Source organism: Sorex araneus, chromosome 2, assembly GCF_027595985.1.
Source record: "Sorex araneus isolate mSorAra2 chromosome 2, mSorAra2.pri, whole genome shotgun sequence".
NCBI classification, from domain to species: Eukaryota; Metazoa; Chordata; class Mammalia; order Eulipotyphla; family Soricidae; genus Sorex; species Sorex araneus.
The window spans coordinates 334,691,495-334,718,057 of record NC_073303.1 but is presented as its reverse complement, the minus strand read 5'-3'; the positions used below and the strand labels follow the sequence as shown (position 1 = coordinate 334,718,057).

The following is a 26,563-nucleotide window of genomic DNA, read 5'->3' as shown; positions in this document are numbered from 1 at the left end:
TCTTTCTCGGCCCAGAAAGATGGACTCGTATGTGGGTTACAGCGGCTGCATTGTCAAAATCAGAGGATTCACCTCTGCACATATTCAGCCGGGGTACTAACAGTCACGACTGAGAGGCTGAACTTGGCCTGTAAAATGATGCTGTGATACTACTCCACAGGGAGCTTGAGGGAGAAAAAGGGACAGTGAGCATAAAAACCGCTTTGTGTCTGGTGTATAGTTGATGTTTGGTGAGATTTCAATAAGTTGGTACTTTGGCAGGATTTTCTAAAGTCAGCCTGGATTGTCGGACTCCTGCTATACTCAGAAGTTCTCCAGATTAGATGGAGTTTGCCGCTGTTGTGTGGTCGTGGCAGCGGTTGCTCACGTACATAGTGCAGAAGGAGCATTTCTTGAGCCTTTCCTGAACTCTCCTTGTTATCATTCAAAGACGCTCTCATGCTGTCGGCAGCCCAATAATTAAGCTCTGGAGCACACTGTGAAATGGTCTTAATGACCCATCCTTTAAAAGTAGAGACAGTTTAGCCTTGTAACTACTAAATTTTGGGTCAAAGCCAACAGTTTTCATCTTTGAATTTCCATAAAACCCTATTGAACTTCTTTAGCTCATCCTGAGTTTTGGTGGTTTCTAAATTGGTGCACAGGGGGATGGGGCCCTTTGGAGAATTCAAAGAGAGTATAACAGGGGCTCTTCCCTAATTACAGAGCTTATGGTCTTAAAAGGGAGTCGGGACAAAAGCAAGAAATACTCTTGCAACCTGTTCTGCTTGAGACAGCCCAGAGCCAGCAATTATGGTCAGGCTAGAATCTTTGGCAGTAAATCCACTTTTCTTGGGCACACTTACGCCCCTTGCTTTTCTGTTGTCTGGTGGCACTGCACCTCAGCAGTGTTTGCCAGAAACCTTGCAGTCCACAGTATCTAAGGATTGGTGCCTTTAAAGAGGGTTTATCCCCCCCATCCTGGCTGGTCCACCTGGGCACCTGTAAAGTGTGAGTGGCAGACAGGTGGCACATCTGTGGGTACAAGACACCTCCTGGCTTGAGCAGTGAAGCTTTCTTGCCCCCCACCCTCAACTTAGCCTTGTGGTGCCTGGGGCTACCCCTCGCAGCCCAAAGATGGTTTGCCTGGTCTGGGAGGACACGACTGCCACCAGGTAAAAAGGAAAAGAAGTCAGAGTTGGGCTTTTATAATTTGTTGATTGCGGTACGGTGATTTACAGAGTTATTCTTGGTTGAGTTTCAGTTGGGTTTAGTGTCGGCAGCTGCGGGAGGCTGGTTAGAAGGGTGAACGATTGAAGGATGGTCACTCTGGGGCAGCCTTAAACCTTTCCCCAATTCTTTTTGCCCAAGATATGAAACACGGAGGGCTAGATAGTCCAGTGGGTAGGGAGGTCGCTTGCCTTGCGTATGGCTGACCTAGGTTCAACCCTAACATCTCATATGGTCCCTCAAGCACCACCAGGAGCAACCCCTGAGCGTTACCAGGTGTGGCAACCAAAACCCAAGAGATTTTTTTCTTTAAAATTTAAAGACACACAGCATGACTGAGTGCTGCAGAAACTGCGGATGAGCTGCATGGTTGATTCTGAAGCAGTGTTTGGTAAATGTGCATCCAGAAACCTTGGTGCCATTAATTTTTGGGATACCCACTCAGTTGCTTGTACGGGGTTGCACATACAGTTGAAGAAACTAGGCAGTGGGGCCCAGCGGAAGCAGTGGGCATGCTGGTTTCTCAAGGTTGAGACCAGCAGTGTTTCCCAGCAAGTGGGTCCCCTTGCCCTGGGCCGGGGAGGGGGCTGAGAGGTCTGTGGACTCACACCACGGAATCTAGGCGCAGAGGCCCTTTGTGCCTTGAGGGAAGAGGCGCAGACTGTGGAGAGAGTGGCTCCGGGGTCCCAGAGGATGGTGGACCAGGAGCAAAGTGTAAGCAGTCAGGGCTGACGAGCGTGGGTGTTAGGTGACACGCTGGCCGGCCACAGCCCAAGGTGGGTTTCAGATGGACGTTGGACTTCTCTGGTCTCTGCCAGGCACCTTGCTGGCAGACATCCAGGGGTTGTGCTTTACTCAGAGAGGGGAGCGAGTGGCCAGCACTGAGATCCCTGGTCCACCCAGTGCCCCCTGGGCCTTGGCGTCATTTTGTGCGACTCTGACATTGCCAAGGTCTCGAGTTGCATCTGACCTTTCCTTTGTGCTTCGCTCTGGTGATCGGGACGTGCCGGCCAGGTTCTTCAGGGCATCTCGAGCTGCGCCTGACTCTGGGGTGCCGTGTGGTGCTAGAGCTGCAGCTCTGAGCCAGCCAGGCTGTTTCTCGGAAGTGGCCTCAGAGGATCCCCTATAGCTCCCTCAGTGTCCTTGTCCGTCCAGCAGCGGACACTGGCTGCTGGCCGCACAGATCTGAGGACTCAGGGAGACCTCAGGGGCACACTTAGCTGGTGCCTGGAGGAGGGGCTGGACTGGGGGAGGCGGGGGGGGGGGGAGTCCATCGAGGAGCAGAAGGGAAGTGGAGCTGGAGAATGGCCTCGGCGAGCTGCAGGTGATGGAGGAGAAAGGCTGGCACAGACACAGCAGAGGCGCAGGGCTGGGGGAGCCTCGGAGACCCAGATGAGGGGTGACCAGGCGGAGGGAGGCAGCTGGCTCTGCAGGGGAGGGGGCAGTTGGACGGGTAGAGGAGATGTGGAGCAATGGGTTTCTTCTCGCTCACCTGGGGTTGTGGAGAGAAGGTGGGGGTCATTGGAGAGAAGGAAGTCAGAGCAGTGTGTGGGCGCAGGCAGAGCAGGGTGGGCGAGGGCAGGGCTGGGGAGGTGCTGGAGGGACTGGCTCTCTGAGAGGAGGGGAGGAAAGGGGAGCTGCAGAGACCTGCAGCAGATGAAGACAGCAGACCCAGCCCCACACCTCCGCCCGTACGGGCACAGGCAAGGGAGCGCGTGCCTTGGCCCGCGTGGGAATGAGGGCCAGTGGAACCCGCGTCACCCCTCAGAGCCCAACCCAGCAGGGACCTGCTTCCACAGCTGCTTCTGTGCAACCGGAAATGTTTCTGCAACTAGAATGTGTTTCTGCACCCGTAAAAAGGGACCAGAGTTGTACCCTCCCCATCAACACGTGAGGCTCCCTTGGGAGACTGTGAGGAGAAGTGAAAACAGTGCCCAGCACATCAGGGGGGGCTGCTAAGTTCCTTCGGTACCCCCTTGGAGTCAGGGGTGCTGCCGCTCCAGCCCAGGATGGCTGTAAGCAGAAGCATGTTGTGTCCAGCCCAGTTTTCCCTAAAGTAGCCTCAGGTGTTTCATTTTTACTTCCACTTACCTGTTTTGTGTTGTTTTGTTTGTTTGTTTGTGGTCAGGGAGTGTGGGGTGTTGGGCTTGGGCTGCACCTGACCCATCGGCTTAACCCCTGTCTGTGCCCGGGGTTGCTCCTAGTGGAGCTCTGACCACATACAGTGCTGGGGATAGACCCAGGGTCAGCAGCTGTGCTCTGGCTCTAATAGCATACAGAGATTTCTGGATCGGATCGTGTCATCACCCCCAAATCTGGGAGTTTTGAGCTGCAGGGCGCTGAGACAACCCTGCTCAGCACGGCTAAGAAACATGTTCAGGGTGTCCTTGACTCAACAAACCTGTTTATTAGCGTCCTCGTGAATCCTGGGGCTCAGAACCCTGATCCTGGCCTCCAGTTCTCTGTGTCCCCAGCACCCCGCCCCCACCCCTAAGACTCTTTTCCGGTGGGTGGGAACAACTTTGCACCTACTAAGTGGCGTTGCTTATAAAGGATGACCTTTGTAAATGGGAGTAGGCAGTCTGGGTCGGTTTTTTTTTTGTTTCCTTGTCTCACACCCAGAGAAGGAGCCAGGAATTCAGCCCCAGATGGCCTCTTCTCTGTTGTGCCAGAATTTCTGTGTGTTGGCTGACTTCTGCCCTGCCTGTGGGTGATCTGTCGGAGTCCCCCCATCTGAGACCTGTTTCTATTGTTCTATTGTTCCAGAAGATCTGTGTGAGGTTGAGGGAGGGGTCCTAGTTTAGATTGTACGGTAGCCTCAGTAGCAAGTCCTGCCCCTTTCTCAGCTTCCACTTTTGCAAACTACAGTAGATAGTGAACTTTGTTTGGTTTAGGACATTGTCTCTAGAACTGCTCCCATATAAGAATTATAGAACCTTGCAGCTTCTTGCCGAAGGTTTAGTATGCGGTAGTGTAGCACTTACCGCTTCCTCATTTACATGATTTCCTTCTCTTGTGACCAAGACATATGACTTTAAATGGCTCAAGACAAAACTCATCATTTATTTTAAAATATCTGAATTTTAGAAACCACCCAGAAATTCCACCCCTGGCATCCATTCCAAGAAAACAGAATCATTAACACCTAAGGATATATGTACACACACACACACTCACACACACACACACACACACATACACATATACACATATACACAGTGTGTTCATTGCATCATTATTTACCGTAGTTAAGGTTGGGAAACAACCCAGGTGCCCACCAGTAGACAAGTGGATCAAGATATTGTGGCATGCATACACAATACTTACTGAGCTATGAGAAAAGATGAAATATTGCATTTTGCTTCAACTTGGTTGAAAATGGAGGGTATCATGCTAAGTGAATCAGAGAAACAAAGGCAGATCTGGGGTTGTCCCGCCTATGTGGAATATAAAGAAAGCAAAGGAATAGATAGTGCCCAGTGGAAACAAGCCCTGTGATAATGCCAACAGAGCTGGTGGGCAGGAAGGAGACCCGGGCACTGGGTGGTGGGTTGGGTGCAGTAGTCCCATGAGCATGAAACAATACTAGTACTATAAATCTTGATGCTGCAATGAGGAATGATCGATACTATACCTGAAGAATGAATTCAGAGAAAATCATATTTACCCCCATGATTTTCCGGCCTGCCCACTCCAACCTTCTGCCTTGTTTTTCCTGCCATGAGTTTAGGGCTTTGTGAACGGTCTCAGGCTTTGGGGTATGTGTGGGTTGTCGTGTCCCTGGAGAGAATTCATGGTGTCAGTTCTGTGATGATTTTTGTGGGCGTGGGCATTGCCTCTGGGGATCTCATTTCCTCTGGGACAACAGGGATATCTGCAAGACGGCGCAGGCCCGGCCCAGCACTGGTGGCTGTAGTGTCACAATGCTTCCTACAACGCCCTCCACCCTTCTGAAGTCACTGTGGCCTTGTGACTCTCACGTGGTGGGGGGCGGTGAGTGACTCTTAAGAAATCTTTGCTTGAGAAGTTTAAACCTTTTGAGATTGCTGAGGCGATTTCCTTGCAGCTTGCATGCCCCTCGCTCTCTTGCTGGGTGTCGGGGAAGGTGTTGCCCCTGACCGGGGGATTATAGTGTGGGTGGTGTGTGGGTATCTGTTAACTTCAGTGCACAAACATGTTCTTTCATTACCTAGAATGTTCCTGGCAGAGTATGTGAAAACGATGTCTTAGTAATCACAAACTCATGTGCCAATGACTTGCTTTCCTCTACACTCATTCGTACCCAGAACTGTAGCTTTGTCTTACCAGCAGTCTAACTGCAAGTAGGAATGATAAGTGATTTCAACTACTTGCTTCCCTGACAAGTCCTTATTGGATGTTTGGTCTGTTCTAATTTTAATTTTCTTTTTCTTTTTTCTTTCTTTTTTTTTTTTCTTTTTTGGGTTACACCCAGTGATGCACAGGGCTTACTCCTGGCTCTGCACTCAGAAATTAACCCTGGCGGTGCTCAGTGGACCATATGGGGTGCTGGGACTCGAACCTGGGTTGGCCGTGTGCAAGCCAAATGCCCTACCCGCTGTGCTATTGCTCCAGCCCCTAATTTTAATATTTTTCAAAACATCATGCCTCCAGCTCTTCAGTTCATCTTGCACACACCATTAGGAGGTTCTATAATAGGCACTTTTTGCTGTTGCAAATGGTATTAGGCCCCAGCCAATCGAGTTTTGTGTTGCTCCCGTAGGTGTGCGCACAGTCCTGTGTGTGGTATGGAGAGTGTGGAATTGCATCTGGAGACAAGAGGTACAATTGTGAATATTCTGGGCCACCAAAACCGCTGCCGAAGGATGGATATGACTTAGTACAGGTAAGTTTGTGACTGAGACTTTGGGAATGCAAAGTGCAGGTCGTGAGAGCCTCTATAGTCATTATTTCAGTGTTAATTGTGGGATGGAGGTAGAGCTGAAATTAGTTTTTTGTGTTTTAAGGTTTTTTTTCATTAAAAAACTTACTTTCAGATTTAAAACATCACGAATTACAAAGCTACAAAGACACTTATGATTTTCAGGTGTATAATGTTCCAATATAAATCCCTTTGGCAGTGTCCACTACCCTCCACCAGTGTCCGCAGTATCCCTCTCGACAGAGACACTTCCCCCTCCCCCATTGTCCTAGGGTTCCCTTCCCTAACTTATCCCAGTCCCCTAACCCGTTGGCAAGCTTCCTGCTGGACGCCACTTTTCCTGTTCTTTGTTTCTGTTGCCTTTGGCATTTGATATTTCCCTTCGAGGGTTCTTTATATCCCACATACAAGAGAGATCATTTTGATAGACCTGAATCTTGTCCCAAATTTTCACGCAACACACAGGCAGAGAAGAGACTAGAACTCCAAAGGCTCGGATGTTGTAAGAGTTGACTTCATTCCTTCCTCATAATTTCCTGTAAACAGACCCCTGTCTAGGGACTTAATTTGGTTCCTCAAATGTCGCCCTCCTCAGCTTCTTAAAAATAGGTGACTAAAGTTTATTTACTTATTTTTTGGTTTTCAGCCTAGATTTTTGAACTTGAATGAACCAGGTAGGACTCTAAGCAGGTGTGTTACCCCTTGTCCCATGTTCATTTTAACGATTCCTTCATTTTACACCAAGCACCTATGAACTTTACCACCAGGATTCTGTTTTCAGTTGTCACATTTACCATCACTGATAAGCAGGGTGATTAGGAAAGAACTAGAAAAATTCCAGGTGAAAAGGCTGTTTATTAGTTACTTGAGCTATCCAAAATCAAGTTGGTGCAAGAGCAGGTCTTCAAGACTAACTTGGTAATTTTGTCAGAATTATTGAAGATGTTTGGCTTGCCCTGGGCTATCTAGGAAAATTTAGTAGTATTCTGGTTGAACTTAAACAAGCCAAAAAACAAAACCAAAAAACAAAACCTAAGAAGTGGTCAAATGATTGCCAATTGTGATTCCAAATAAGAGAAAAAGACACGTGCTATCTCTAATGTCCCTCCCTTTTTTTTTCTCTTTTTTTTATTAAATCACCATGAGCTACACTTACAAAGCTTTCATGTTTGAGTTTCAGTTGTACAATGATCGACCACCCATCCGTCGACCAGTGCACATTCTCCACCACCACTGTCCTTACTATCCCTCCTTGTCCCCCTCCTGTCCCCTCCCCCCCAGCTTCTATGGCAAACAGTCCCCCCCCCTCTCTCTCCTCTCTCTCTCTCTCTCTCTCTCTTTCTCTCTCTCTCTCTCCTTACTTATGGGTATTTTGATTGGCAATACAGATGAGAAGTCATCATGTTTGGTCCTTTATGTACTTCAGCACACATCTCCCATCCCAAGCAATCCCTCCAACCATCATTGACTTAGTGATCCCTTCTCTATCCCAGCTGCCTTCTCCCCCAGCTCATGAGGTGGCTTCCAACTGTGGAACAATCTTCTGGCCCTTGTCTCTACTGTCCTTGAGTGTCAGTCTAATATTATGATATTTTATTCTCTGCAATGTTTATCCTTATTTAGCCATGCTCCCCTGAGATTGTGCCCTTCCACCCAACAGGAACTGTGTCCTGGATTCTTCTTTAACAATGTCAGTCTCTGTTGTGATGTTCAGCAGCTTCAGACACTGAAAGAGAACCTGCAGCTCCCTTTGCAGTTCCTGTCCAGGTAAGCTGCACTGGCAGTTAAGAGGAAGAATGGATTTTAGGTACCTGTTGACCCTGTAACATTTTGATGTCCCTTAAAATGTCATTTCGATTCTAAGAAAGCAACCTTCTGGCCACTGGGATAAAGAACACTGATAAAGTAACAGTGATCAGACTTATTTTCTTCTTAGTTGCCTTCCAGTTGGTAACCTGGTTTCCCTCTGAGATGTCTGCATTGCCTAGGGGTCTCTGCCCTGTGGATTACGTTCTTTCAGGGAGACTCGGGGCTCTCTGTCCTGAGGGAGAGAGCCTGGTGATCCTGCGGCCATCTCTGACCAGCCTCCCATCACACAGTTCTCTCTCTGCATTGCGGACCTTGTCATCTCCATTTTGCTGATTCCTCATTCATTCCACAGTGGTGTGATGGGTTTAGAATCCTGATCCTCAGCTGAGCTGGCCATGGGTCACCGCTCACAGGCTTGGCTCATTTTGTTGGCTCGTTTTGTCAGAAACTTTCATTTGGCTGTTCAGTCTATTCTCCGGGAGCAGAGCAGTGAAAAGGAGCCGCATAATAGATGTTTTTCTCTAAGCTCACCCGGCGATTCTCAGATAGTTAAGCGAGTGGCGTCTGGAACAGAGCGGGGGATTTCTCCCTGAAGCGCTGGGGCTTGCACACGCTGCGCGGGCAGGAGGAGCATAGGCCAGCCTCCACGTGAGAACCCTGCTGCTCACCAGAAGTTTAAATTGATGCTGCAGAGTGGGAGGACCACCTCATGGACGTTCTTTCAGCGCAACGTAAAGCAGAGTAATAGACTGAAAAGTCGCACCCTCATTGGGGCTAGTGTACTCTGTAAGGGCCACTGCGTTGCGCCGTGGAGCCAGATGGCAGTCACCAGACAGAGATACATTTCCTTTTTGTTTTATTGTTTGTTGGGGGGTGGAGGTACAGAGCTATATCTGGGGGTATAGCTCAGCGACTCTTCCTGGTTTTGTGTTTGGGGCTCACTCCTGGTGGTCCTTGGGGGGCTGTGGTGCTGGGACTCAAACCCAGACCTCCTGCTTGCAGAGCGTACACTCCACCCATTAAACTCTCTCTCCAGCCTTCAAGTATATTTTTTTGTTCGTTTTGTTTTTTTTGTCAAACCCTGGCAGTGCTCAGGGTTTACTCTTGGCTCTGAGCTCAGAGATCACTCCTAATGGGGCTCAGGGGAACAGCTGAAATGCCAGGGATTGAACCAGGTCAGCTGCATGGTAAGCAACTGCCTATCTGCCATACTATTGCTCCAGCCCCTCAGGATACATTTCTTTAGCGCCTACTCTGGGGGAGGCATTTGAACATACACATCAAACGATAGCCATATTGTCAGAGGGACCAAAGCTCTGCAGTAGCAACTAATAAGAGCCTAATGCTGCGGTCAAGCTTTGATGATGGTGTTGGCCGGAGAGGTGCCCCAGGGCTCATGCATGTGCTTTTCATGCAGGAGGCTGCATTTGGTCCCTGGCACAGCATGGCCCCCTGACTACTCTGCCAGGAGTGCTCCTAGATTTGGTTCCAAACCTCACCCCCCCACCCCGTGTGTCTCCAGGCAGGATTCTTTGGTTTGAATGGTGTGATTGGCGTTCTTGTTTCTATCCCAGTAAGTCATGGGACTCCTGAAAGTCCCTCAGCAGAGCGGAGGCTCCTGAACCTGAAACCGCATCTTCCTCCTCCTTTGCGTGTCCAGTGCGGTCCCCTGCACCGGAGCAGAGGCCAGAGTCCTCTTGATTCGATCGTGTTGCAAGACTGCAAGTGTAATGAAGCAATACGCCTTTGTGGAGAACAGGGAACCAAAGAGAGGAGAGGGCTCTTACCCCTTGAGCAGTGAACAATAGCAGCTTAACCTTTGAATTCTGGGACAGAGACAGTTCTGGTTTTCATGAAAACCCATATACTTCTGAAATGCCCAGGCCAGGGGTGTTCTTCACAAATCATAGGGAAAGCCTTTTCAGAGCAGACCTGAGGATTGTCTGGGGTGTGGGAGACCTCCCTCCAGTAGGTTAGACGATGAAATTTTGCATCTTTATTACTTGTCATCAGAATCGTTACCCCGGTGCTTCTCCTGACCCCCTGAAGACAGAGGATGCCTGTCTGTGGATTGTAAAGCACATGTTCAGAGAATGTGGTTCCTTTTATGAAGTTAATTCTGGACACTTAGTAATGGGAGTCATGCTTAAAGAGATGTCTCTATTTTAATATGATTTTAGGCCTAGAATTGCTAGGCTTACTATGTTCTCATGGTAATTCATTTGTCACTCTCGTAGATTTAAAATACTCATTGAATTCTTTCAAGACATCTTTTTTACTGACCCTTTTTGTAAGCTGATGCAGGATATAATTTACTTTTCCTTAGATGTCCTTCCTGCTTTTATAACCTCATGAACCTATTTTGTGAGCTGACATGTAGCCCTCGACAGAGTCAGTTTCTGAATGTTACTGCAACTGGAGAGTATGTTGACCCTGTTACAAACCAAACAAAGAGGAATGTGATAGAGCTACAGTACTTCATTGGAGAGAGTTTCGCCAATGGTAAGTAAATTTTGAAAACCTCATTATATATGTTAATACTCACCTCTGTACACATGTAAAATGTGGTATGACTGGGATACTAAAACACCAGGCCACTGGAGGGGGCTGGAGCAATAGCACAGCGGGTAGGGCGTTTGCCTTGCACGCGGTCGACCCGGGTTCGATTCCCAGCATCCCGTATGGTCCCCTGAGCACCGCCAGGGGTAATTCCTGAGTGCATGAGCCAGGAGTAACCCCTGTGCATCGCCGGGTGTGACCCAAAAAGCAAAAAAAAAGAAACCAAAAAAAAAAACACCAGACCACTGGTAAGTGTAACTTCGTGCAAGCATTGGAAAAATCATTCAGAAAGTGATTTTACAATGCCTATTGAAGGTAATTTGTACCTTTTCCTGTAAATTGCACTTAGAGATACTTGTCATAGAGAAATTTTTAATGCTTGTGAATAGAAAAACATACGAAAACATTCACTGTAATTTTGTGATGCAGAAAAATTTTAGACTTCTGTAGTATGAGAAGACAAGTGTAGAATATGAAACATAACACTTAAAACAAAACTGCACTGTAGCACTGTCGTCCTGTTCATCAATTTGCTTGAGTGGACACCAGTAACGTCTCCATTGTGAGACTTATTACTGTTTTTGGCATATCGAATATGCCACGGGTAGCTTGCCAGGCTCTGCTGCGCAGGTGGGATACTCTTCGTAGCTTGCCGGGTTCTCCGAGAGGGATGGAGGAATTGAACCTGGGTTGACTGTATGCAAGACAAATGTCCTACCGGCTGTGCTATCACTCCAGCCCAAACTAGACAGTGAAAATGTAAAGAGCACAGTTGAAAAATGGACAAATGACCTAAGCCGAACACCTAAGGATGTGTATGATAAATGAGCATATGAAAAGATTCTCTATATTCATTAGAAAGACTAGCATGTAAAACCCCAACAGCACTGCAAGCTGGAGCTACATCACACCTTCTTCATTGCGTGGTGAAAGCAAAACGCTCTAGGGAACATGGGAAATGGCTTCTCAGGAAACTGCCATATACTGCAGCCATCACATTCAGTTGGTATATACTCAGAGTTGGAAACCTTTGGCCACACAACCTGTACATGGATGTTTATAGTAATTGTGAGTTCACAAAATAATGTGCAGGTGCTGCTGCTTCGACACGTGCGTGTTCAGTGGCCCAGAGCTGCCTCCCGTCCTCCCCAACAGAGAAACAGAGAGATAGGGGGACCACAGCCTGATGGTGAAAATGTCTCCTCTATGGATACTTTTTGGTAGCATTTTCAGCGGTTTTCCATAACAGACAATTAATTTAGAATATATCATTTCACTTGTGCTTTGGAATAGGGCTTGGGGCTTGGGATGGAAACATCCCAAATTTGGTTTTGGGAAGGTGTAAAGGTGGTGGGATTGGTGTTTTAATATTAACTCTAATCAAATATTATGAACCACCTTATAAAATAAAAAAAAAAAAGAAAATGGCCAGTTTAATGCAGAACTGCTAGTACACTTATAGAACATCTGAAGGGGAGGCATTGAGATAAGGATACAGGTGTGATTAATCATCTACATAGCTAAAACCTTTGTCTTGAAATTTACATAGATCATTTACATAGGTAAAACTAGGAAATTCTCATTCTCTTGGGCAGATTAACTCAAGGAGACACTCTTGTGTCTCCCAGGGACATCTGCATTGCTGTTATCTTTCCCTCTAGTTTTGTGTGTTATTAATACTTGCAGTTGTTTGGATAAACACAGTAAGAGACAAAAATCCCAACACTTAGTTCTCTGGGCTCTGAGAGTGAGCAAGGCTCTTACTGTAAGTCCCAGACTAAGTAGTCAGGCCAATTCAGCTTGTCCTACCTCCTGGTGTCCTCTCTCTTAAGTCATAACAGCTTGCATTTGGGGCTGGAGTGATAGCACAGCGAGTAGGGCATTTGCCTTGCACATGGCGGACCCGGGTTCGATTCCCAGCATCCCATATGGTCCCCTGAGCACCGCCAGGGGTAATTCCTGAGTGCAGAGCCAAGAATGACCTCTGTGCATCACCGGGTGTGACCCAAAAGCAAAAAAAAATAATAAAATAAAAATAACAGATTGCATTTATGCTTTCTAGAGTGTCCATTTCAATGCCAGGGTAGCTTTGCCACTTGCTCTTGATCCATCCCAGTCCCACGGCGGGACCTCCCTTTTGGGGTGTTAGGAACAACAACAACTGAAGCCTGAGTCAAGTAATTCTGATGGATGCCCAGAGTCAACCAACTCCCAAATATTAATGGTCTTTCTGTGTTTAACCAAAGAACATTACTCTATAGTAAAATATAAAAAGGCTATTGGGGAAATATAAGAGCAGGTACCAATACACAGCAATTCAGATGTAAAACACAGAATTACCAGAAAGTTTTGCCTTATAAGTAATGAAGACTGACTTGGGAAACTGTGTCAATGAGAGGTAAAATGCAAAGGAAAAGTTAAAGATAAACTTTAACTAAATTAGGGATGCTAGCAAGAGCACGGTAAGCTTCTCTGGGAGGAGGAAAAGGGGCAATTCATTGATGAAGCCTAAAGCACGTAGGGTTAATACCCAACAGTTATCAAACTCATAATTGCCAAAACTTGGAAATAGCCAAGTACTTTAAGTAGGTGAAATAATAAACTGGTGCATCCAAACAATAAATTGTTATATTCAGCACAAAGAGGAAATGAATTATCTAAATGAAAAGACCTAGAGGAACCTTAAGTACGTGTTGCTAAGGGAAAGAAGCCAATCTGCAAAGGGTACATCCTGTTTGATGCCAACCATATTTCTGGGAAAGGCAAAATTATAGCAGTAGCCAAGATCACTAGTTGCTAGATTTGCAGGGAGGAATTAGGCAGAGCCCAGAGACTTTTGCAGTCAGTCAAGTTACTCTATACGGTGTTATAATGGTGGACAGTGATTTGTTAAAGTTTACAGAATATAAAGCAAAAAGTTCAGGGTCTAGAGAGATAGTTCGGGAAAGGGACAGGGGCGTGGTGTGGTAAGGAGCCTTTTATCCCATCAACCCTGGTTCAGTCCCCAATACTATATATGGTTCCTTGACCACCAGGAATACTACCAGGTATGGCCCAAACCCCCGTCCCCGAAAAAAGGGACAAAATATTTAATATATTAAAAAGAAATTTTATTGAAGTGTCATAGTTTATAATATTGTTGAAATCACTGCTTTTTAGTTTACACCAGTCCTTCTAGCAGTGTTTCAGGAACCCTCCACCATTAGAGTTTCTTGATTTGGGGTCATATCTATAGATCATCTCCCAGTCCCCACCAGAGTGGTGACTTGTTACAGTTGATGATTTCATATTGCTAAACCACAATCATTCAAAATCTACAGTTTACACATTAAGGTTTATTCTTAGTATGATACATATAATTTTTCTTCATTTAATATTTTAAATTTTTTTCCTTGGGACCAGACAGATGATACAAGGCGTAAGATGATGGCCTTACATGTAGCACCCAGCACTGCACAGTGAAACCACTGTACTCTGCTTATTTTTGCTATAAACCAAAGTTACTCTGAACAATGGAAGTACATTTAGAATAATTAAGACGGAGCAATAGTACAGTGGGTAGGGTATTTTCATTGCACACGACTGACCTTGGTTTAATTCCCAGCACCCTATGTCATTTAAAAATATTTACACAATGGAATACTATGCAGCTGTTAGAAAAGATGAAGTCATGAAATTTGTATATAAGTGGGTCTACATGGAAAGTATCATATTAAGTGAAATGAGTCAGAAAGAGAGGGACAGACATAGAAAGATTGCGCTTATCTGTGGAATATAAAATAACATAGTGGGAGACTTAACACCCAAGAGTTGTAGAGATAAGGCTTAGGAGGTCTGCCCCACAGCTTGGAAACTGGCCTCACATGCTGGGGAGAAGGCAGCTCAGATAGAGAAGGGAACACCAAGTAGAGGATGTTGGGAGGACCCATTCAGGTTGAAAGATGCGAACTGAAAGTAGACTATAGACTGAACATGATGGCCACTCAATACCTCCATTGCAAACTACAACACCCAAAAGGAGAGAGAACAAAGGGAATGCCCTGCTTTTTAGGCAGGGTGAGGTGGTGGGGGATGGGGTGGGGTGGTGAGACGGATACTGGGATCATTGGTGGAGGTGAATGGGCACTGGTGGAGGGATGGGTAAACGATCACTGTATGAGTAAAATGCAAACACAAAAGTTCATAACTTTGTAACATAAGTTTACATCACAGTGATTCTCTGATAAAAAAATTTTAAAAAAATAAAAATATTGACTTAACAGAAAGACAGGGAGAGACATAGAAGGACTGTACCCGTTTGTGGAATATAAAGTAATAGAATGGGAGACCAACACCCAAGGATAGTAGAGATAAGGACCAGAAGGATTTTTCTACAGCTTGGAAGCTGGCCTCACATGCTGGGGGAAAAGGCAGCTCAGATAGAGCACCAAGTAAGGGATGCTTGGAGGGCCCACTCGGGATGGGAGATGTGTGCTGAAAGTAGACTAGGGACCGAACATGATGGCCACTTAATTCCTTTGTTGCAAACCACAACACCCAAAGGGAGAGCGTAAAAGGGAATGTGCCTGCCACAGAGGCGGAGGGGGGTGGGGGAGACACTGGGAACACTGGTGGTGGAGAATGGGCACTGGTGGAGGGATGGGTACTCGATCATTGTATGACTGAAACATAAGCACGAAAGTTTGTGAGTCTGTAACTGTACCTCATGGCGATTCACTAGAAAAAAAATTTTTAAAAATTGACTTAAAGTTGCAGATTATGTATGGAGTGTGTATTTGTTTTAAAACAGTGGTCACCAAGTTCCGTGAAAGAACATAAAAATGCCTGGGGAAGGCAGTGATCAAAATCAGCAGTTACTGTGCACATATTTGTTGCAGGGGACAGTCAGGAGAGGCTTCAACTGTGTCTGTAGTGCATTACTTTTTTTCCTGTTGAGTCAAATGTAAAATGGTTACATTAGACTGATGTAGCTAGGTGGTGAGTAAATGAGAGCTCTTTCCTCCCTGTTTTTTATATGTTTGAAATATTTAACATCAACAACAAAAGGCTTTGAAAACCAAATGATAAACTGGAAAATGTGAGAATATTACCTAGAAAACGTCAGAACTCTATAAATTGGGAAATTGTTCAAGAAGTAATGGGGGCCAGAGAGATGGTACAGTAGGTAGGGCACTTGCCAACCTGGGTTTCCATCTCTAGCATGGCACCCCCAAACCCACCAAGAGTGATCCCTGAGTGCAGAGCCAGGAGTAAGCCCTGAGTACCCCTGGTGTGCAACCTGCCCCCTCAAAAAAAAAAAAAAAGAAAAAGTAGAAAAAGGCACAGGTCACTTCATTCCAGCTGTCCAGCCACTGGACAGCTGGAGATTCACCAGCACTGGCGAGGCTAGACAGATTACTCAGCAGAAAGAAAGTAACTATCATTCCGATTGAACTTTTCAGGAGTAAAGGTCCACAGTAAATGTAGAAGCGTCTCCTTAGAGCTTAGGAGATCTGGGGAGTTTCTAGCAAGCAGAGACTGGTAAATGACAAGTATTCATTCCTGCTGCTTCTGTATTAGCGCAGCGTCAATCCCGTCTACACTTAGCGTGGCGTCTCGGTGCTCACGAAGCCGCAGAGTTCACACCGGTTCCCCTCACCCATGGCCCCTGCCCTAAACCCAGACTTCCTCTTCTCTCATTGAGAGCTCTGTGCCTTCTAGAGCAGGTTCTTTGACTGCGGGTTCACCTAGGTTGTTAGCCTCTCCACTTTTGTCTGCGCTTATATTCCCAGGCCGAAGGCAGACCCACAGGGGATGATAAAGTGTTTTCTGTTGGTTTTTTTTTTTTTAAATCTCTTCCATTACTAGAAATTTGTTTTAGCCTGTTATTTGTCAAACGATAAGCTGGTTCAGAGGAATTTCTGCTCCAGCCCTTCATGATTCCCATGCTGAGTTCCTGCCTCTCAAATGGAGCCTCTGATTGCCGTGCACTTGGATTTCGGAGCTGGCCTTTGAGTGGCCTCCGAAGATCTCACCCAGTGAATGATGGCAGCTTGGTGTTACCCTCTTTCCCCTCTGTTCTTTCGCTAGCCATGTACAATGCCTGCCGGGATGTGGAGGCCCCCTCAAGTAATGACAAGGCCCTGGGGCTTCTGTGTGGGAAGGAGGCTGAAGCCTGCAACGCCACCAACTGGATTGAGTACATGTTCAACAAGGACAATGGGCAGGCGCCCTTCACCATCACGCCCATCTTTTCAGGTAGGAACCCAGAGTCCCGGGTTTGGTGGGTGTGTGACGTTTTCAAGTCCATGAAGTGGCAGGTGCCTTAGGAAGATCAGGAAATGCAGAGAAGTAATTTCCTCCAGGAGTGCAGTAAGGCCAGCCTGTTCCCTGCCCCGGGACAGTTAGAGCACTGGGAGTGGGAGTGAGGGGGAGGAAGGGAGGTCTTCAGGCACTAACTGAAACACTGGACTGTGGGCCAGACCTTAGTGCAGTGGGGAAGGTGCCGGCCTTGCACAAGACTCCCTCTGATCCCTGGTGCCTGGTATGGTCCCACCAGGTGTGATCCCTGAGTGCAGAGCCAGGAATAAGTCCTGAGCACTGCCAGGTATGAATCCTTATTTTTTTTCCTTTTTTTAAATAACAGGCTTACCTGTTTCTAAAAACCTAAAAAGCTTTAATGCCCCTCCCCCAATATATATTTTAAAATAAAGCCTTTTCAGAAGCTCAGTAGTCGTGTTAGACCAGTTCTTTAGTAGAGCTTAGATATGATGGAAAGGTTTTTTCTGGAATGTGGAGCAGTGGTGCAGTCCTTTCCCCCGCTGCTGCTGTCTCCCTGCTTCCATTCCTTTTGTCCCTGGGGCCACACGCGGCTTGGTGGTCACACTCCCCAGATGACATGGCCTTTCTCGGTGCTCGCTGGGGGTCACACCCTGCAGCTCACACACCGGCCGACCCGGCGTCCACCCCCTCGGCTGTGCTGCTCACACACGCCTGGCCGCAGAGGCCTGGCTGGAAATCACACAGGGATGACAGGTGCTGGCAGTGCTCTGATCCTGCGTGGCCCACGTGGCAGCACGGGGACGTGAGCTCACGGTCTGAGGCTTGCAGGGCAGGTGCTCCGAGCCGCTGACCCCTACTCACTCACTGAGCCCAGAGCTCTCCCTCTGATTCTGTTTCTTCTTCCCGTTGTGCTTACGTCGTCGGGTTTGAGTGGAGTGTTAGAAGGACTTTGTTTTCCATCGAGATACTCAACATGATTTCCCCCCTCAGACCTCCCGGTCCACGAAATGGAGCCCATGAACAACGCCACCAAAGGCTGCGACCAGCCTGTGGATGAGGTCACGGCACCGTGCAGCTGCCAGGACTGCTCAGTCGTTTGTGGCCCGAAGCCCCAGCCCCCGCCCACCCCTCCTCCCTGGAGAATCTTGGGCCTGGATGCCATGTATGTCATCATGTGGATCACCTACATGGCATTTCTGCTTGTGTTTTTTGGAGCATTTTTTGCTTTGTGGTGCTACAGGTGAGTCGGTTTTGTGTGTCCTCCAGAGCAGAATGATCGAAGTGGCACTTCCACAGAGAACTCGGACCCCATATTGAAGTTGCATCCCCTCATGACTTTTGGGGAACAAACCACGTGCCCTACGGGCGCTGTCTGCCTCTGTGCTGGCGTCCTTTGACCATAGAATGTATCTTTCAGTGCCGCAGGCCTGTCTAATCCCATCATTTATTTCATTGCTCCTATTTTCCCAACTTCCCTGTCTTTTTTAAGCCAGTTCTTCATTTCTGGAATCACAAGCAGTTCCAGGCTTCATGGCGGTTTTGCCCTCCCCCAGCCCTGGAACCAGTTGCTTCTGCAAGGAACCTGGTTCTCTGTTCGAGGAGAACTCTGCCCCTGCGGGTAGCTCACTGCTACTTCAATACAGTGCTTACTGGGTTTTCAGAGGTTAAAAATTTAAATGGAATTGAGGGCTGCACAGTGAGACGATCCATTGTTGGGGGGGGGCGGGTAAGTAGTTGGGGGAACTACCGACACGTCCCCCCGTGAGCACTGTATTGAAGTAGCAATGAACGGTGAGCTTCGTGTGCCGTGCTCCGGGGACCTTGTGGCCACTCCTAGTGACCTTGGCCAGCTGGCGTTGGTGGTTGAACACTGGGGCCTACAGACATGGCACTGCTCAGACCCCGTGGTGCCAGGGACCTCCCAAAGCCTCCCTGGGGTGCTGGGGACCTGCCTCAAGCTAGGGAAGTTAGGGGAAAGTGGCGGCCAGCAGGGAGCCCGGCAGTGGGAGGAGGCAGTGTGCTGCAGGGGGCTGCCCAGACGCCTCCTTACGCTGAAGCATGCTCACTCGGGGCTTTTCTCTTTCAGGAAACGGTACTTTGTCTCTGAGTACACCCCTATCGACAGCAACATCGCGTTCTCCGTGAACGCCAGCGACAAAGGTAAGCGTACTTCTGGGCCGGGACTGTGCTGGCCCGAGGAAGCCCACTGGGGGGGCACAGTTGCAACTGAGCGGGTGTCGGGTCTGTCAGGCTGTGACTCGCAGTGCAGTAACTCGGGGCTAGGGGTGCCACCACCAAGATAGGGGCAGGTCGCTGTGGCAGCTGCTTCGGGCCAGCTGAGAGAACTTTGCTTCAGGGCCTCAGTTGCCGACAGCGGGGGGGGGGGGGGGGGTGTTGGAGGCGGGAATGGTGGGCGTCGGGGGAAGCCGTGTGGCCTCCAGAGGTGGCAGGTGGCGCAGGGCCCGGGAAGCGTGAGCATGGCGGGGCCGGGAGCGGGCCTGGGTCCCCGGCCGTGCAGCCACGGCTAACGCTCTCCCTGTTCCGACTTTCAGGAATGGCTTGGCTCTTAACCTCCACCCTCCCTTCCTCTCCCGCCCTTCCAGGGGAGGCGTCCTGCTGTGACCCCTTGGGCGCGGCCTTCGAGGGCTGTCTGAAGCAGCTCTTCACCCAGTGGGGCTCCTTCTGCGTCCGCAACCCCGGCGTCATCCTCTTCTTCTCCCTGGCCTTCATCGGGGCGTGTGCTTCCGGCCTGGTGTTCGTGCGCATCACCACCAACCCAGTGGAGCTCTGGTCTGCGCCCAGCAGCCAGGCCCGCCAGGAGAAGCAGTACTTTGACACGCACTTTGGGCCCTTCTTCCGCACCGAGCAGCTCATCATCCGGGCCCCCCACACCAAGGCACACACTTACGAGCCGTATCCCTCGGGGTCCGACGTGCCCTTCGGGCCTCCGCTGGACAAAGAGATTTTGCACCAGGTAATCGGGTTATTTTGCAGAAATCAATTCCAGGGGACCCCTTTTACCTGTTCCCCATTCCTTATTTTCTTTTGATTTGGGGGCCTCACCTGGAGGTGCTCAGGGCTTACGCCTGACTCGGAGCTCAGGCATCACTCCTGGCAGTGCTCGGGGAACCATATGGGTGCCAAAGATTGAAGCAGGTCAGCCATGTGCAGGAAAATGCTCCACCTGTTGTAGCATCGCTCCGGCCCACCTAAGAAGGTGCTTCCCCGGCATACTCCTAACCCCCCGCAGAGCAGCCATGGCCAGTCAGAACCCGACAGAAGTCTTCACGTGTTTCTGGGTTTACGTTTTTCAATCTTCCAGGTTCTTGAGCTACAGACAGCCATTGAAAACATCACTGCCTCCTACAACAACGAGACGGTGACGCTTCAGGACATCTGCCTGACCCCTCTCTCCCCCTATAACCGGAACTGCACCATCCTGAGCGTGCTGAACTACTTCCAGAACAGCCACGCCATGCTGGACCGCAAGATCGAGGATGACTTCTTCGTGTACGCAGACTACCACACGCACTTCCTGTACTGTGTCCGGTACGTGGCAGGGTTGCTCTGTGGCCTGGCTGGGCTTGGCCGAGGGAGACCCTGCCCGGGAAGCCCATGTCCTAGTAACAGGGGTGCTCAGACTTGAGAGAGGGTGGACATGAGCGCCTTGGAGGAAGTGAAGCCGGACGAGAAAGGAGGCACCTGCTTGTGGGGAGGGGTGCTGAGGGAGCCTCCGGGGGCTCAGAGGAAGGTGTTCCGGGCACAGGGCAGGAACCAGGGAACAACTCTCACTTCTCCCTGAGTCGAGAATGCAGCCTCCGGCCTGCCGCCCGCTGGATCTCCAAGTGCAGAAGAGTCACAGAAGCCTCTAGAGCTTTCTCTGGTCCTGTCGAGGCAAATCTGAGCCAGACGTGGAGTCATTGCTCAGCTGCGCCATGTCCCACTGAGGAGAGGGATGGGGGTTCAGGTCAGCTGGGTCACAGGCCACTGAAGCTGTGCCCTGCAGGACACATATGTCATTGGGATGCGTCAGAGAAGCTGAGCTGGAAGGTGGCCTGTCGGTTTGACCCCGTAGCAGAAGGCCTGTCCTTGAGACCCCAAGCTGCCTGCCCCAGCAAGGCCAGCCGAGGGAAGGCAGCTGGCCTCCAGCCTGGTGGACTATGGCCATTTCTTCCCCAGTGAGCAGCCACCTCTGGGCATGCGGCCTGGCTGGCCACGTCTCAGGAGCCCAGGACTCTGCCCAGCTGGATTCGTGACCCTCAGTTCTGCCCGTTTTTATTACAGGACTGTCCCCTAGATTGGGCTGTGTTTATTTTAGGCATTGTATGGGCACTTTACAAACATATAAAGTAAACAGGCATGGATTCCCTCAAATCTGTGTTGTCCATGCAGCGGTGGCGGGGGGACACCACGCCACACAGGCCAGTTTGGAATCTATCAGATACTTTAAAAATACGGGCCGGGGGGACAGTACAGAGGGTAAAGCCACTTGCCTTGAATGAGGCTGATGTGGTCTGAATGGGGCCTCCACACGCGGTCTCCCAAGCCCCACCAGGAGTGAACTCTGAGCACAGAGCCAAGAGTAAGCCCTGGACACTGCAGGCAGGGCCCCAAAACAATATAAGATAAAAAAAAAAAAAAAAGATTTAAACTCTATAATTTTTCTCTTTAAGGGAAAAGTGATTTGCTTTCTTTTGTTTTACACAGTAGTTGATCCAATGGTAGTGGTGAGGGAGATGCAAGAGACTCGAGCTTTATTCTCGGAGAACCAGGACTTCTGGTTCAGACCGGGTGGCCCGCGGCCATCGGCTCTCTTGGGCAGGCGGCTGCACACGTGTGGGCCTGGTTCCCCCTTGCCCCCCCTCCCCCAAGTCTTTCCTGGCCTCTCCCCTCCACGTCTGAGCGGCAGAGCTGCAGTCAGCACACACCCACTGGGTCCCGTGCCCGTGCTGTCTGCCGCTCACTTGGCCCCCAGGCACTGTCCCTGCATTCTTCCTCAGGGCAGCAGAGGCTTGTGCCAGGGGAACCCTGCGGGGGTCTGCTCCTGCGGCCCAACCCCTCAGCCCTCTCTGAGAGTGCCAGCAAAGCTGTGGCTGTCCTGAAAGGCTGTCTCCTTCCCCCATCGGTTGTATGTCGTCTGCGCTCCTGGCTGGCCCTGGCCTCTCATCCCCACTTGGCACCTTCATTGTCCCTGTCCCCAGTGTCTGCAGGATGCACATCGACATGCTCTGGACCCCTTCTCTTCTCCCGATCCCCCAGCCACACCCTTGAAGCCCTAGAAACAGGCTGCTCGGTCCGCAGACCTCAAACCCTCCTCTTGCTCTCCTCCCTCCCCTCTCCTCACTTGCTCTCCCCGAATCTTTGCCCGGAGCACCCTCATTTCCCTTGTCCCAGGCACCTCTGCCTCGCCCAGGAAACTGGTTCTGTACAGGTCGGACACATCCTCCTGCACTTCCTGCCTCTGACCTCCCTAGCCAAGGGCCAGACTGTGGTTTGTCCCTGGGGAACCCGAGGGTGCCCGCATTGTGCTTCAAACAGCTTTGTGCCTGCTGCTGTCCGAGGAGGCATCCTCTGACCGGGTGTTTTCTGAACTTGGCAGGGCTCCTGCCTCTCTGAACGACACGAGTGTGCTCCACGATCCTTGTCTGGGGACGTTTGGCGGGCCGGTATTCCCCTGGCTCGTCCTGGGAGGCTACGACGGTGAGTGGAGGGGCTTGCACGGGCTGTTGGTGCTTCAGTCTCGCTTCTTTCGTTAGTAGCCGAGAGTGCTCAGGGTCATTGCGGAGAGTTCGTGAATGGAGAAGTCGCCTGGTGCCCAGACACCGTGTCCTGTGCGGTTGGATTTGATTCTGAGCTTATGAGGAAGTGGGCGGTGTCAGCCTTTTCAGGTCATGCTTTGGGAAGCTGTGGACCACTAACTACTTGGCCACAGAACACCACCTGCCCTTGGGTCATCCACTTGTAGCATTCGAGTTCAGGGCATGGGAGAAAGCTTTGTAGAACCCCTACTGGCGAGGGAGCCTCATAGTCTGTGAGCTTCAGGAGTGAAGAAACCAGATAAGTGGTTTTCTTTCCCGGGAGCCAGAGGGTCAGAACTCAGTCACCTTCGCTCCCCTCTGGGCTCATCCAGGTCCCAGCCCTGAGTGTCCCCCCTCCTGGCCACCTCCACCCTGGGCCGGCCCCTGTCCTCCTGGACTACATGAATTCCCTCTCGCCCACCCTCCTCTGTCTCTCTGGAGAATCCCACGTTCTCCCTAGCGTTAGTATATTCCCTCTTAAAACAATTTTGCTTGGCACATAGGGACACTGAGGCAGAGTGGAGTTACCCTCACCCTAAGGACTGGTCAGCGTTGTGGCATGAGTCCTAATTAACATTGCTTAAATCCGGATCCACAGGAAGCCTAGTTAGGGGCAGTTCAACAGGTTTTTCTCCACCCCAGTGAAGAGGCCAAATGGATGTCCCTCCACCGGGAAGGGGGAGGTCAATTGTGATCTGTATTTAAATTGTTCCTGTCTCCTGTCATAAAATGCCATGTGTAATTTGGGGGGGGGCGGGGGCAGGGCATGTAACTAGTAAAGCAACACAGCCATCAAAATTTAATTTGGCTGCTAACCTTATTCTTCAGCCTAAATTCAGATAAGTATTAAGATGAAATTAAAGAAGTGGAACTATCAAAGAACTAGAAGGAAATGCAAGAGGATGTTTGAAAAGATGAATTTTAAGTGGAGAAGGCCTTTCTAAGCAAAGCCCAGAAGCCACAGAAGGAAACAATAATGAATTTCACTTCTTGGAGGGGTGCATTGGCAAATTGAAGGGACATTCAGCAGTTGAGGGGGAAAAGGTAGCATACAAAAGACAGCATTTCCTTAATGTGTAAAGAGCCTGGGGGCAAGGGACAAACACCCCAAAGGAGGCTGAAGTCATGTCAAAGTTGACCGAATTTGTGTGACTTAATCATGGTGGGGAAATGGTTATTCTTAGCCCTAATTAGTGAAATGCATCTTACCTCAATCTTTTTATTATGCAAATTAGTGAAGCCCTAAGGGTTGAATGAAACCACACAGCATGGGTGAAAACATGGGGACTCCAGCTATTGATGTAGTATTCCCGGGTCACAAGAATGTAAGCTGCAAAAAGCTGGAGGTCTTCTCTTATGTTCTTTGATGCTCCCATGATACTGGAATAATGGCTGGCACAAAACTCAACCTCAAGAAATACTTGGTTGGGTGATGGAATGAAAATAGCATAGTTCTCCTAGGAGGGCAATTCAAAAGAATACATCAGAATTAGAAATGTGCTTCTGTTTCTTCAGTGATTATGCTTTAAAGAATTCTGCACATGTATATTTTTCACACCAAAAATGACAGATTTGTAATTTTGTAATTTTGCTTGTAGTTAAAAGGTTGCAAAAATAGCCACCTGGAGATTGGTTCATTTGTACCGGAAAATATATGGGAGAAAAAGTAGGAGGTTTGTGCATAAATGGATCCATCTCCAGATCCACGTCAAAAAACATAGTATGGCAAAGTGTTGTTCTTCATCTAATGAAAACGGGGACCTTCCTATGTGCTTGGATGTGTCCACACACCTGGTCACAGGACGGGGAGAGCCAAGAATAGAACAGAGGCTGAGGAAGGGGAGAGATGGTCACTGACACTTTTGCCCTGCACTTGCTCTTGATGAAGGCGACTGGCCTTCCTCTCTGAATGAAAACTGTGCCTGTCTCAGTGGAGAATGCTTTTTATTCAGGCATCCAACTGCATGGACACAGTTTCAATGGATTCTCTTGTTCTCAGAGCACAGACTAATTGTCTCCTGTGAGAAATCAGGCACCTTCTGTATTTGTAATTTCCTCTTGCCTAACTTTCTGCAAGCTTGTAATTTTATTTTTCATGTCTCGTTTGTTTTTTAGATCAAAACTACAATAATGCCACAGCCCTTGTGATGACCTTTCCTGTCAATAATTACTATAATGATACAGAGAAGCTCCGGAGAACCGAGGCCTGGGAAAGAGAGTGAGTCATTCACAGGGTCGGAACCACCTCACCATGCTTCCTGGGAAGTCAGGTGCTAGCAGACAGCATTGTAAACCTTCAGAACCGACAAGCACCACATCTAAATTGTGTTAGTTTTCCTACCTGAAGTTAGTGGTCCTAGAAGGAAAAAGAAAAAGAAAAAAAAACCGTAAATAATTTTAACCTGTGGGCATTATTCGAACAGATATCCCTGCATGAAAGCATAAAGATGCATACAAGGACAGGTTTTTTGCAGCATTTTTTAACAGCAAACTTGGGGAGCAGGCCTAATGTGAGGGGTTATTTCAGCAAAACTTATACAGCCCCTAAAGACAGGCCAATATCAAGACATAGTGTTAGAGGAGGGGCCCCAGCTATGAATGTTCTCCAGGCCTTTTAGAAAACAGGAGTTATGTCTTTGGCTGCCTATGTTTGTATGTACAAGAAAAGTGATATTCCCCGAGGGACAGAATAGCATCCTAAACCCGTGAAGGAAAGTGATCATAAAAAGAAGAAAGTGGGGCTGGAGCCATAGAACTGGATGGGGAACTTGCTTTACATGCAGCCAACCCAGGTTTGATCTCTGGCACCCACTAAGGTCCCGCAGCGCCGCCAGCAGTATTTCCTTAGTACAGAGTCAGGAGTAAGCCCTGAGCATCAGCAGGTGTGACCCAAAACAGAAAGAGAAGGAAGCAGTGAAGAGAGCACTTGGGCTCAGCAGAGGCGCTGGCTCCCCGGCCCGAGCACCACGCTGTGAGCTGTGGGGCACAGCCTGAGCTGCCCACCGGCCCTGCACAGTGGGGCTTTTTACAAGAGCTCTCTGGACGGTAGCGAACGGCACCCGCCGGGGTCAGCATGTTTGGGTAGATGCCCGCTCATCTCGCACCTCTGGAAAAAAGGCAGCGAGTGAGTGAGTGGAGTGAGGCACTGTAGTGAAAGAGGCAAGAACCGAAGAGATCGGGGGCTCTCTTTAGTGCTCCTTGTTCAGGATAGAATCTGTATCAGTTCACCCGTTTGAAATGGACAGTTCAGAAGCTTTGAGACTATTCACAGATGTGCAGCCTTCGCCACAGCCAGTATTAAAACACGTTTTTTGCCTCAGACGCAGCTTGTGTCCTTTAGCTGTCTCCCCGCCTGGGCTTTGCCTCCCTCCCACACCCCACACAGTCCCCACCCTCTGCCTTCTGCTTCCTCTTCTGGGCTGCTTCAGGAAAGGCATCGGCTGCGGCCTTGGTGTCTGGCCTCTCTCATTGGGCGAATCCTTCAGAGTTCCTGAGTAGGCGTGTATTAGCACTATTTTTTCTAGTGGCTTACTAGTACTTCCATGCTTTCAGTTATGCAACGTTATGTTTGCTAATCGGTTGATGCAAATTTGTGCTGTTTCTGTGTTTGGGTTATTCTGAACTACCCAACTCTAAACTTTAGAATGCAGATGTTTGTGTGAACATGTGTTTTCACTTCTTGTGGGCACACACCTGGGGTAGACTTGCTGGGTCGTGTGGTAAGCTTGGTGAGGAACTGTCAGGCTATTTATTTCCAGTTACTGTACCATTTTACATTCCTTCCAGCAGTCAGAGGGCTTTAAATTCTCCACATCTTCACCCTCACTTGTTATCCAACTTCTTCATTCTAGCGAGAGTATGAAGTGTTATTTTAGTTTTGTTTTGCATTTCCTTGATAACTTATCATTTTGAGTATCTTTTTCATGTGCTTTTTGGTCATCTGTATATTGTCTTTGGAGCAGTGCCTTTTCATGTCAGGTGCCCTTTTTTTTTTTTAATTCTTTTATTAATTCACCATGTGGAAAGT

The 26,563-nt window shown here is 48.9% G+C and overlaps 1 protein-coding gene across 2 annotated transcripts in view; it reads left to right on the top strand.

The window, feature by feature from the left end:
- The window catches only part of NPC1 (NPC intracellular cholesterol transporter 1), a 48,676-nt gene that overhangs the window by 6,272 nt on the left and 15,841 nt on the right, over positions 1–26,563 (top strand). Inside the window, exons 2-11 of one of the 2 annotated variants that reach the window (XM_055126466.1) lie at positions 5,951–6,073; positions 7,770–7,876; positions 10,245–10,420; positions 16,547–16,714; positions 17,729–17,978; positions 18,825–18,898; positions 19,342–19,712; positions 20,061–20,287; positions 22,338–22,438; positions 24,652–24,754. In XM_055126466.1, coding sequence (XP_054982441.1) covers positions 5,951–6,073; positions 7,770–7,876; positions 10,245–10,420; positions 16,547–16,714; positions 17,729–17,978; positions 18,825–18,898; positions 19,342–19,712; positions 20,061–20,287; positions 22,338–22,438; positions 24,652–24,754 — 1,700 coding nt within the window. Of the gene's footprint in view, positions 1–5,950; positions 6,074–7,769; positions 7,877–10,244; positions 10,421–16,546; positions 16,715–17,728; positions 17,979–18,824; positions 18,899–19,290; positions 19,713–20,060; positions 20,288–22,337; positions 22,439–24,651; positions 24,755–26,563 lie in introns of both variants that reach the window. The other variant, XM_055126465.1, reaches the window with a different exon arrangement.